Source organism: Suricata suricatta, chromosome 9, assembly GCF_006229205.1.
Source record: "Suricata suricatta isolate VVHF042 chromosome 9, meerkat_22Aug2017_6uvM2_HiC, whole genome shotgun sequence".
Taxonomy (NCBI): domain Eukaryota; kingdom Metazoa; phylum Chordata; class Mammalia; order Carnivora; family Herpestidae; genus Suricata; species Suricata suricatta.
This window is the reverse complement of record NC_043708.1, coordinates 14,698,655-14,710,994: the sequence shown is the minus strand read 5'-3', so window position 1 is coordinate 14,710,994 and position 12,340 is coordinate 14,698,655. Positions and strand designations below refer to the sequence as shown.

Sequence of the window (12,340 nt, the reverse complement as noted above, 5' to 3'; positions counted from 1 at the left end):
GTTTCTTTAAAGGAGGTGTTTAGTTGTGGCTTATACTGTGTTTCCAATACGAAGACAGTTAATCTCATAAAAACAATGAAGAATTACCATAGTTTCAACGATGATGGTGAGGTTACCTAAGCCATCTGTCAGAGCCACGTAGCTCCCTCCTTTCTCTAAGTGACCAACCGTCTTCAGGTAATACCAACCTGGTTGAGTAAACTGAGTGGTATGAGCTATAGTAAAGCAGAAAGAGATCCAGTGAGATAAAAACAATGATAAAAGAGTTTCTTTAAAAAAATAAAAAATAGGGGCACCTGGGTGGCTCAGTCTGGTTAAGTGTCTGACTTCGGCTCAGGTTATGATCTTGCAGTTTGCGAGTTTGAGCCCTGCTTTGGGATCCATGCTGACAGCTCAGAGCCTGGAGCTGCTTCAGATTATGTGTCCCCCCTCCTCTTCTCTCTGCCCCTCCTCTGCTCACACTGTCTCTCTGTCTCTCTATCTCTCAAAAATAAATATTTAAAAACTTTTAAATAAAAAAATAAAAAATAAAGCTGTCTACTGACTTGAGTCTGATTGAGTCTAACAAGCTATTTTCTATTTTAGAGGAAAGTATTTGCCAGCCTCATGTTTCAACTTTTGACTAATTAGTACAGTTAAATGGTACGATTGTAGTAAGAATAAGTGTAGCTGGAATTACTGGTAAAAATAAATGAACCACACTGTCGATTTAAGAATAAGATAAAGAGTAAGATAAAGATATCCTTTCTGAACTTGCATTCATCTCTATTTAACCCATCGTAACATAACTACAAAAAATAAGGTTAAAAAATTAATAGTGCATTTCTAAAACTAATACGCTTTGTGGTTTCAAGCAAGTTTTGCTTGCACAATATATATTTATTGGGTACCTCCAAACCTGGTCCTGAAAATGTACTGAGCAACATCCCACACCCCGATCCCACCGCCAAACACAATGACAATATTAGAAGAGTACAGTAGTTCATCTAGAAAATGTGGGACCAACAATTACAGCATTTGAGGGGTTAACCAATGAGGGCAAACAAGTCCAACTTAACTTTTCCGTATTTTTTAGAGTTTAGAAATAAAGTCATGACTTCATGACTAATGTCATGACTGCAAATCTAAGGAAAACACATCAAGTAAAAAATAAAATCTCCAAAACAGAGGTTTAAAATGAAAACAAATTCAGTTCAGATTCAGAATTTTCCCATGAAAGCATTCTGCCTTTGAAAACTGGATTTAAAAAGGACTGTAGTTATGATATTAAAACAAAATGGTCATAAATGTTTCATTTTACCAAAAAAATTATAGAAAGAACTGGAATATTATTCACCAACAGGATTTTTATTCTGTTTAAATTGTATTCATTTTTAGTATGATCACATCATTCATGAAAGAGTGGTACAATGTCATCCATTGTCTGCATGATCTCAATGTCCCTTGTGACTAATGACTGACACTGTAACAAAAGTTTGTTTCTACAGCCCTGTTATCTTTAAACTATTTTGAAATTCCTTGTAAATTGTAGGTAACTGATGGAAGTGTAAATTATGTCCTATTTGGTAAGGATTTAATTGATTTCCTCCCCTCCCAGTTATAGGAAACCCAATCTGTCCCCAATTACAATTTCTTTCAAATTCCTTTACACTAAATAAGTTTGTACTGTTTTGATTTTTTCCTTTGAAATGGTAGGTTCATCTGCCTGGTTCCTATATATCATGAGTAATATCAAATCTCTAACATGTGCTCATTTTTATGTGCATGAGAGTCATGATTTTACATTTGTCTTAAATTTACCTGTAACAATATTCCTCAGTATAAAGCCACAATATTTCACATAGCTTTCATACTTAACTATGCATTTAATAATTCATTTGATTTTATTAGCACACTATTCTTATCAACAAAACTATATTAATATAAAACAATAAAGTGTCTCTAAGACTAATTTTAGGACTTTTAAATACTCTTCAGTTATAATAAATCTTTACAAATACATCATTTATTAGATTTTTATCACAATTTATAGTTATAGATTTATCAACTATTGAATGTGTTTGTCTCCATCACCAGGCAATAATTCTTTTCCCTCTTCTCTTCCCTCTTTCCCTTTCTTTTCTACGAGCCTAGTCTTAGGATAACCAAGAATGGAATACAGAAAGCAGTGTAGTTAAAAGATCTTGCAAAACACTTCGGCCAATTGCTTAAAGCAGAGACACAAACTTAAGAACTTACACACACACACGTACACAGTTTGTATGTTCTCCTTTGTTTTCTGCTTTGTCTGCTGGAGGGAAATTTGGGAAGGAGGAAGTGTACCTCAGAACCGTACCTGCCGCCCAGACAGGAGGCTCGACCGCGTAGTGCCCGCTCCACGGCTCCTGGGCGGTCATCAATCCACATCGTCCATAAGGCAACTGTTCGTAGTAGCTCGCCACCAAATTCCAAGCAATTGTGCTAAAAGGTGTGTTTGATAAAAAAAAGAAATACAAAAAGAGCTTATGATCAAACTGTAAAGGTCTAGAAGACTATGGTAAAAACACCTTATCAGAATTTACATAAATATATGTACAGAACCAAAAAATGACCACCCGAAACAAGAAAACAGAAGTCATGTAAATTCATTCACAGTTTGAAAAATCCAGTGTTGAATCCATCTAGGTGTTTTTCATGGGGAATCACATAATTAAAAAACACAAGTGTACACGGGGTATATAATTTTTACTGAACAGTGGTGAAGCCGGATGAATCATACCCTATCAGCATGAGACAGGTCACAAATTTGAGTCAAATACAAATACAGGCTTCGTCCATACCTTCTTTCCTTTTGACAGTCAGCCTTCTCAATGCCTCAGTTTCATGATATAATTTTATGAAAACTTGACTCTGAGCTGCTACGAAGTTTTACAATTGAGAATTTTTAGAGTCAGACTACCAGAGTTCAAATCATGGTTCCACCATTTAACCCCTCTGGACCTCAGTTTCCTCATCTGTAAAATGGGGATAATAAGTGGACCTAGCTCACGGGAGTGTTGTGAGGAGTCACTGTGCTAACGCAGATGAGGCATACAGAACACAGTCTCAGCTCCACTACTACGAGGACTCTGTCTCCTCCACAAGTGCTAATGGACTGGCTTGCCAGTCTGCGTTTTGGCCCATTCCTTCAGGTATCTACTATTGGTTGGTACTGAATCCTGAAAGTGTGACTCTGTGGTTTTCAGGGAAGCTCTGGAACCAGGTACTGCCATGTTCCTCACAGCTAAAATAAAAAGTCAGAGCTTACCCACAGAATTTCATTTGTTTTTACCAAGTCCTCACCCGTCATAAAATGAGAGACTGACATTCTTAGGAAATCACTGCCAACATGAAGTAGAAATAATAGCTCCAATTTTCAAAACACCTTACTATCAGTGAAAATGTTGAGTTCCCATGACTTTACCCATGGATTACAAGATACACAGTATCTTCTCTGGCTGGTGAGAGAAGTATAGACCAAAGCAAACTATCTGAAGAGCATTTTGTTACATACACAAAAGTCTTTAAAATCTAAATACCCCTGACCCAGATATTTGTTCCGTTTCTAAGAATACACCCTAATGAAATAATTACAGATGTGTACAAAGATATCTATATACAGCTGATCATTTCAGTGTATACAAATCTGTTAATTTAAAATAGGAACAACTTCCATTTCTGGAAGAGAATATTCAATGAGGTATATTTTCTACATTAGTGCTTCCCAAACGCATGTGGTTTCAGAATCACCTGGGGCACTAATGACACCAACCCAGTCTCCAGACACTTCTAGAGGTTATGATTCAGTAGATCTGCCCACTAGACAAGGAAACAGTGTAACATGTGTCTCAGGGGGCAGGGTGCTTGGGTGGCTCAGTTGGTTAAGTGTCCGACTTTGGCTCAGGTCATGTTCTCACATTTGTGAATTTGAGCCCCATGTCAGGCTCTTTGCTGACAGCTTGGAGCCTGAAGCCTGCTTCCAATTCTGTGTCTCCCTCTCTTTCTTCCCCTCCCCTGCTTGTGTTCATTCTCTCTCTCTCTCTCTCTCTCTCTCTCTCTAAAATAAAAACATTTTTAAAAAAATACAAGTGTCGCAGGTGCTTCTGGAGACAAGTTCAGGAAACCATGCTCTGTGTAACAGAATATACATAAGCATTAAAAACGATAAAACAGGAGTATACTTGAACATGAAAACAAGAGTTCATAATTCCCTGTTAGGTAAAAACCAGCTTATGTACTAAGTATTATATAGTATGGTCTCAATTCTGTATTAAAATTTTATTCATATAAATGGGAGGACACACACCAAAATTTTTAAGGATGGTTACCTCTGGATGGCAAAAATATGGGTGATTTTGTTTCCCTCTTTGTACTTAAAAGCAGTTACTAAATTCTCTGTCATGAGAGGGACATTACTCTTAATACCAAATTAAGTTATTAGAACCGAACTCTCCATAAGCATCTTTTCTTTTAAAGAAGGAAGAAAAAGAACAAAGGCTGTAAGAACAATATATTAGCCCACATTAACATCACAACAGTATGTATTGGCTTACTTTTGTTCTATTTATTATGATTTTAGAGGGCAAATTTGAATCTAATTACAGGTAAAGCTTCGCAAAGCATTTAAGCAACCCTTCCCTAGGAAATAAGGAGTTGTGTTCTCTCTTAAGAACCTCTGTTTTGTTTGTTTTGTTATCTGGGTTTTTTTTAAGTTTATTTGTTTATTTTTGAGAGAGAAAGAGAGAGCACACAAGTTGGGGAGGGGCAGAGAGCAGAGAGAGAGAACCCTAAACAGGCTCTACACTGCCAGCGCAGAGTCTGACGTGGGGCTTCAACCCAGGAACCGGAAGATCAGGACCTGACATTGAACCGACTGAGCCCTCCAGGCACCCCAAGAACCTCTATTTTGTAAACACACAGTTACACAAGTTAGACGATGTCTTGAGGAATCAATCAGGCAGGCTGGGAAGAGGCCAGTCCACAAGGTCACTTGCCTGGTCTTTTCAAAAGGGCTGCTGTCATGAAAAAATAGGGAAGGAAGGAAAACATTCTGTATTCAAAAAGACTGTAGGGGCATGACATCTAAATGTAATGTGTGCTTGATTCGCTCTCAGCTTTTTTAAAAAAAAAGCTATAAGTGACACTTTGGGGAACAACTGGGAAAATTTTAATATAGACAAAGTACTAGAAATATTTTGACAGTGCTCTATGCTCTTACGTATCAATGTGATATAGCGATCATACAGGAAAATATCCTTTATGTCTTGGGGCCACAGGTTAGGGGTGAAGTGTTATGACATACACCATTTATAATTCTTCATTAAAATGTATATGTGGCTTGTCAAAAATCACAGAACTCCATGAATCTTACTATCAATTACATCTCAGTAAGTCTGACTATATCCAATACATATTGACAATATTCAAATATTTAAAAAATCACAAGCTTAGGTATAGATGTAGGTAAAGATCAACCTGTGGTTAATAACCATTGAATCTAGGCTGCGAAATAAGAAGCCCATTGTACTTTTCCTCTACTTATTGGGTTTTTGAAATTTTTCAAAATAAAAACCTTTAAAAGTTTTCAGTAACTTACGCAGTCATGTAGCCATTGACATAATTCTGATTCAATATGCGACCCAAGCAGCCTGCACCCACATCATTATTTAAAGTGCTAAAATCCTCAGAGGACCAAAGCTTCTTCTTGGTCAACCTTGCATCCTTCATTGTACGGGTCCCAGGATAATGAGCTCTAGAAAAGAAAGGGTGGGAGGAAATGGGAAAAGGCAGAACATGTCACTTATATCTATTTGTTGAGTGAATTTAAAAAAACATCTTTACCAGTATTTTCTATTTTAAATCACCGGGTAGCTTGTGGATAGATGTCACACAAGCCGGAAGCATCTGCTTCCCATTCTTTTATCTCAGGTGCCCTTAAAATTCGATAAGCCTATAACAACAGGCACAATGGGAAGGAAGATCATCAGTGGGTTAAAGAAATGGATGGAAGCACACAGACAGATGGAGGTAGCAGAGGAGGCCACAGCCTAAGACACTCCAACCCAAAACACCCAAGAGATGAATGAGGTAGAGACAGAATACACATTCCCAGGGGAATTCAAGAGCTCAGAACAGTACAAAGGAAGGAGTAAGAAGGAATCCAAAAATAAGACTAATGAATCAATTATATAAAGTTGTGCTTCCTCCCCTACTTCTACAAAAGAGAGAGAGAGAGGCTGCTTGGTATTTATTCCCAGGAAAAAACAAAGTCAAAAACAACAAAAACCCAGAGAGTTCTTTCTGGAAAAAAAGAAAAAACTATCTTGGGCAGCTACAATTCATTATCGCAGAGCAGTAGTTGTTCTCAGCCTGGCAGTTTTGCCCGGTGAAGAATGCAGAGCCGGGTGGGGTTTGATCCTGGCATCCAGTGGGTAAAGGCCAGAGGTCTCCAGGCATCCAGTGGGTAAAGGCCAGAGGTCTCCGGGCACCCAGTGGGTAAAGGCCAGAGGTCTCCAGGCATCCAGTGGCTAAAGGCCAGAGGTCTCCTGGCATCCAGTGGCTAAAGGCCAGAGGTCTCCAGGCACCCAGTGGGTAAAGGCCAGAGGTCTCCAGGCATCCAGTGTCTAAAGACTGGAGGTCTTCTGGCATCCAATGGGTAAAGGTCGGAGGTCTCCTGACACCCAGTGGGTAAAGGCTAGAGGTCTCCTGGCACCCAGTGGGCAAAGGCCAGAGGTCTTCCGGCATCCAGTGGGTAAAGGCCGGAAGTCTCCTGGCATCCAGTGAGTAATGGCCAGAGGTCTCCTGGTACCCAGTGGGTTAAAGCCAGAGGTCTTTTGCCATCCAGTGGGTAAAGGCCATAGGTCTCTTGGCATCCAATGGGTAAAGGCCAGAGGTCTCCTGGCATCCACTGGGTAAAGGCCATAGGTCTCTTGGCATCTAGTGGGTAAAGGCCAGAGGTGCTTCCAAACATCCTACAATGCAAGGGCAGGTCTCTACAACAATGAATTATCCAGTGAAAATATCAAAGTTCAGAGGTTGAGAAACCCATCCCTGGAGTAATAGATTTCTCCCTTATTCCATTATTTGAGAAAAGTCAGTCAGTGAAAGTATAAATGTATGTTTATTATTCTAAGAGTAAAATACTGCTTTAATGATGATTTTGGAAGTTACTGATTACTGAATAACAACAATTAAGAAATCTCAAATGTGAAGTAGAAAATAGATTAACAGTCAACACAAGAACAAGAGAGAATATTAGCTAAATAAGTTTAGGGACATGAGTGTATACTTTAAAGACAACAATTACTTATTAAAAAATTAATAACAATACAAGAAGAATAATGGGGACTGGATTATATCATAGTTCAGTAGTTTGGGGTCATAGTATTCACTACACTAAAAACAGTGATTGTAAAGACTTGTTTCCATTTTTAATTATTTAATTCCATGTAAGTCATGAATCTTTCATGAAAATGTCTCATTTAGGAATTCATTCTACCTCTTGAAGATGAATTCTGGCACAACATCAGTTTGGTATTCCAGGATTTCATAAGGAAGAAAAGAGCATGTAATAGAGAATAGGGGGACATAAAAAGAAGTATTCAAGAAAGATGGGGTACCACCAAGATGTTGTAGAGTCACTGAACTCAGCTGAAAACACACATCTAATTCTGTACTATAAACACACACTGCAGAGACCTCAAAGAGCAAGCTAGCACCTCACAGGATTAAGAAATTGCTGTTCTGGTACTAGAATGCCCAACACGGAGAATCTGTTACTGACCTTTGTAACAATATATATATTACTAATCTTTGTAGCAATATAATTTCAACAGAGTGTTACATTTTAGAGTCATTCTTATATCCCAGAACTTCATTCTGTGATCATGATATTTAGCTGAATACTAATATTAAGACTCATTCAGTTGTTCCTCAGCCAAATGTACTCTTGTGTATCTCTGGTCCAATTATACTTGTATAAAAAAGTAAAAGTCTGGAAAGTAACATGCTATTAGCACAGAGCCTGAAATGGGGCTCGAACCCATGGACCATAAGATCATGATCTGAGTCAAAATCGGATGTTTAACTGACCCACATGCCCCAAAATGTCAAAGCTTTAAAAACCCAGTGTCTATTTTACACTTACAACACACGTAAGCTCAGACTAACTGCATTTCAAGTGCCCTGTAGCTAACTGTGGGTAGTGCCTACCCATATTGGACAATACAGGTTCAAACCCTTAACAATGTCAGAAATAGGTAGCAAACCATTCTATCTGGAATGGTAGAGCCTCACCATGAAAATAAGCTGCTTGAATGAGAATCTAAACTAAATGAGACAGGAACACCCCAGGTGAGGAAGAGACAACAATCAGACAGGAGGGAGAATAGGGCCCAGCAGGAGCTGACCCTAGAAAGCACCATGACTGCAAAACAAGAATTTATAAATATAGCACAGGCCAAGTACAATGTGAATGGGGCAGGGAAATCTACTCTTCCTATGGAGCTAGCAGCCACAGAATCAGTAACTCCTGAGCAAAATCTCATAATGCCAAAATAGCCAAAATTTAGAAATAATCCAAAGACGATTTACAAAGAATAGATGGATAAATTGTGGTATATTCCCACAGCTGAGTGCAAAACAGCAATTAAAATGAACGACATACATCTACACCTGGCAACATGAGTTAATCTTAAAAATATAATGCTAATCAAAATAATAGATACTCTAAGATGCCATCTAAATAAAGTTTCTAAATAGGCAAAATTCATTTATGGTGTTAGAGCTAACAGTAGCAGTTGCCTTTGGGACCAAAAAAGACGCTAATGATTAGAAGGATTTCTAAGAAGAGAGCTGCTTGGATACTGATAATTTTCTATTCCTAGACCTGGGTGGTGGTGGTTTTGTGGGTTATGTGGGTATGCTCAATTTGTGACAATTCATTATGCTATATTCTTGGGATTTATTTACTTTTATGTATGGATGTAGGCATGTGTGTTTATGTTATACTTCGTTAAAAAAATTTATAAAAATGAAATTATTAGACAACAGAGGTATTTGAGACTAAAGTGAGAGAATTGTAGAATAATTGTAAAATATCTGTTTTAGAAAAAGGAACACAAGATAGAACAGAAATGGAAAGCACAATAAGGAAAGAATGGCAAGGATAGAATTATAGAGAATCAAACCAAAATAAAGAGATAACAATGGTTTCAGAATAATATGGGACAAAGGTAATATGCAAACAAGATCCAAATACATAATCAAAGTCATGGAGTGGGATATTACTGAAATAAGAAAATAGTTAAATACAGATATTGAAAGGGCATATGCTATATACCTGGAAATGGTAAATAGTAAATAACTACTAGATTTTAAAGCTAAGGAAAAATACTCTTTGAATACACAGGAATTATGCCAAGTCATTTATAAGGAAAAAAACAAAAAACAAAAAACAAACAGTCTGAGCAATGATAATACACTAATGCTGTAAGCACAGGAACTAAAGGGCACCTCATAGAACAGAGCTGCTCTGTGCTCCTGTATACTATTTTGTACTTTTACTCAAGAAATAAGCATCTATCTTGCTTAAACTACATTCTGTTTTGGTCTACGAAAATAATTTAAAACAATGTAAGTGATATCCTAGCAACGGTGATGTCTCACATAGTTCAGCGATCCAAGGGGCCAGGTTAAAGTTTCAATTATCCCATTGTTGCTGGGAGCTGCACCAGCCTTGCTGGATGACACAGTCACAGTAAGGAAATGGCAGACATTGCACGGCTCCTGCCCTGAGAGGCTGAAACTGGCATCTCCTTCTGCTACTACTGCTCATGTGAGATTAAGCCTGTTGCTATTGATTAGGGCTCACAATGTTCCAAATCAGACCGATATTCCCCACACAGATACCTCATGGGGAGAAGCATTATTCCCACCTCCATAAAGAGGAAGTTAAACAAAGCACTGCAGATGTTGTCGAAAGGCTCTTCTATTGAGCTTCACAAACTTAAGACATGGATAATAAAGGGGGTTAAAGAACACAAGAAATTTACACTGGCCCGGAGATGAAGAGCCTAATTTAGGAATAAGAAACAAACAAGAGCCAGGCATAAGTTACTGTCCATACAATGGGCTAAGTTGGTGCCCATTGTGAGGATGGGTAAGAGTAGTTACAACTTAAACTCATATGCAAAGGCCGGCTCATCTAGGGCACCTATGGGGCTTACACCTTCAACATCAAAGAACAAGGTTGACAAAAGGTTTATTTACTAACCATCGTGAATACATTCTTCCTCTTGCGAGCCAGACAGAATGCTCCTAGCCTTGTTTATGCCTGAATCTTAGCATTATTGTTATAAAATGTGTTTGCTATCTGCTTCTACTGAAAACATCCTGCTATCTTCTTAGTTGTAAGATTTACTACCAGTTCAAACAAATGTGTCTGTTATCTGCTTTTCACTGAGAATATCCTGTTATCCTATGATGTGTAAGTTACCTCATTGTAATTAGAGTAGTTCTGCAAAAATGCCTCTGTAAAACCTGTTTCTGCACCCTTTTCAAAGCATCTTTATCACTGAGAATTATTTGTAAAAATTCCATTTTTTGATGTCATAAATCTATAAATAAAGGCCCAAAACCTGACAAGATAGAGAGATGCCAGAGAGCTAGAGATGACGCCAGGCTGATGACCAAGAAAGAAAGAAACTGTGTGAGTTTTTCACCAAAGCCGCTGCTCCTTCCGGGGACCCTGGACCAGCCGGAGCAGGCCTCCGACACATTGTGGAAACGGAAGTAATTCCTTATACTGGAATATAAGATAAGCCTACCTACAAAACGATATTTGCTATTCTTGGAGACAGTTTCATTGACTAATATGAGAGGGCTTTTTTTTATTATTATTTCCATTGTGCAAAGATATGGAATTCTCAGGGACAAAACAATGTTTCTACAAAAAAAATAATACGATATACAAAGAAGTTAGTGGCTTAAATAAAAAGAGTTTATTTTCCTTCCATAGATCACCCTAAATTGAAAGTCAAGGTTGGTACAATCAGCTCCTAAATCTTCTCCATGCCCAACTGGCTGCCTCAGATTCCAGCCAGTAGGAAAGAAAAGGGGGAGAAGACAATGTACCCAATATCCTAGAGTATGAACCTGGGGTGTTTCTTACCACTTTTGCTCTCATTTCATCACCAGGAACTTAATCATATTGCCATATCTTAACTGTAAATAATGCTACGAATCTTGCCGTGGGCCTGGAAAGAATAGGATAGGTTTTGGCAGACCACCGGCAGCGTCTTCTACATTCAAGTAAGGGAGAGGTCCAAGAGAGAGGAAAACAACAAAAGAAAGAAAGAAAAGAAGTCTAGCATCAGAATTCTCAGCAGTTAACATTTTATGTAAGTAACCAGTGGAGTACATTTTATGACATTCAAGTATTTTAAAAAATGTAAGGCAGGGATTTTATATCTAGCCAAACTGTCCTTCACATATAAAGGCCACAAACAATGATAAACATGTAAGAAATCAAGAAATATTGTTTTATTAGCACTTCCTGAAAAATATGGTAAATATTAAGCTTGGGACACCTACGAATCCATGGAAGAAACTTCAGCAGAAGACTTGAAGGTGCACATTGCATATGCCTAATGTCAGAACTATACTAAAAGAAAGAGTAATTAAGTAGTACATAAATGTTTCATGTTCTGATAATGTATAACTAATATCGTGAAGGCAAAATAGGAAGAGGAAAGAAAATGAAACATAAATAAAACTTGCCAATTGGCCGGGAGCTAAAGGTTACAGCTTGCAGCTCACAAATCAAGATAGTAGAAGCCTAAGCTTCTCAAGCTCATTTGGGAGTCCAAAGATTAAGAAATTCTGGTATTAAAATTCCACTGTGGGAGTGAGAAGGAGAGAGAGAGGAAGTTGTAAAATAATTTTCTCATTGCATCTAGTAAACCAATACATGATAACTACATAGAAAAGAAAAGAAAAGGATTAGTATAAACAGGGTCTCCACTTTAGCATTACTGACATTGGCCGGATAATTGTTTGTTGTGGGAAACTTATCCAGTGCTTGTGAGGGTACTTAGAAACATCTCTGGCCTCTACCTATCATGCCAGCACCAATCAAAAATATTTTCAGACATTACCAAACGTACCCTGGAAGGCACTCCCTCTCTATTCCTCTCCTGCTCTCACTCAGACTCTCTTTTTCCAAAATGAATAAACATTTTTAAAAAATTTTAAACGCACATCAATAAAGATAAAATGAATTAAACATCCAACTTATTCATGAAGATACAATAAAACCTGTATC

The 12,340-nt window shown here is 37.9% G+C and overlaps 1 protein-coding gene across 2 annotated transcripts in view; it reads right to left on the bottom strand.

Annotated features, from left to right (window-relative positions):
• Nucleotides 1-12,340, bottom strand: part of GALC (galactosylceramidase) — a 63,220-nt gene that overhangs the window by 32,599 nt on the left and 18,281 nt on the right. For both annotated transcript variants that reach the window (XM_029951133.1, XM_029951134.1), the window contains exons 8-10: nt 5,615-5,770; nt 2,336-2,460; nt 88-215 (exon numbers count right to left, since the gene is read on the bottom strand). In XM_029951133.1, the coding sequence (XP_029806993.1) occupies nt 88-215; nt 2,336-2,460; nt 5,615-5,770 (409 nt within the window). The remainder of the gene's footprint in view (nt 1-87; nt 216-2,335; nt 2,461-5,614; nt 5,771-12,340) is intronic.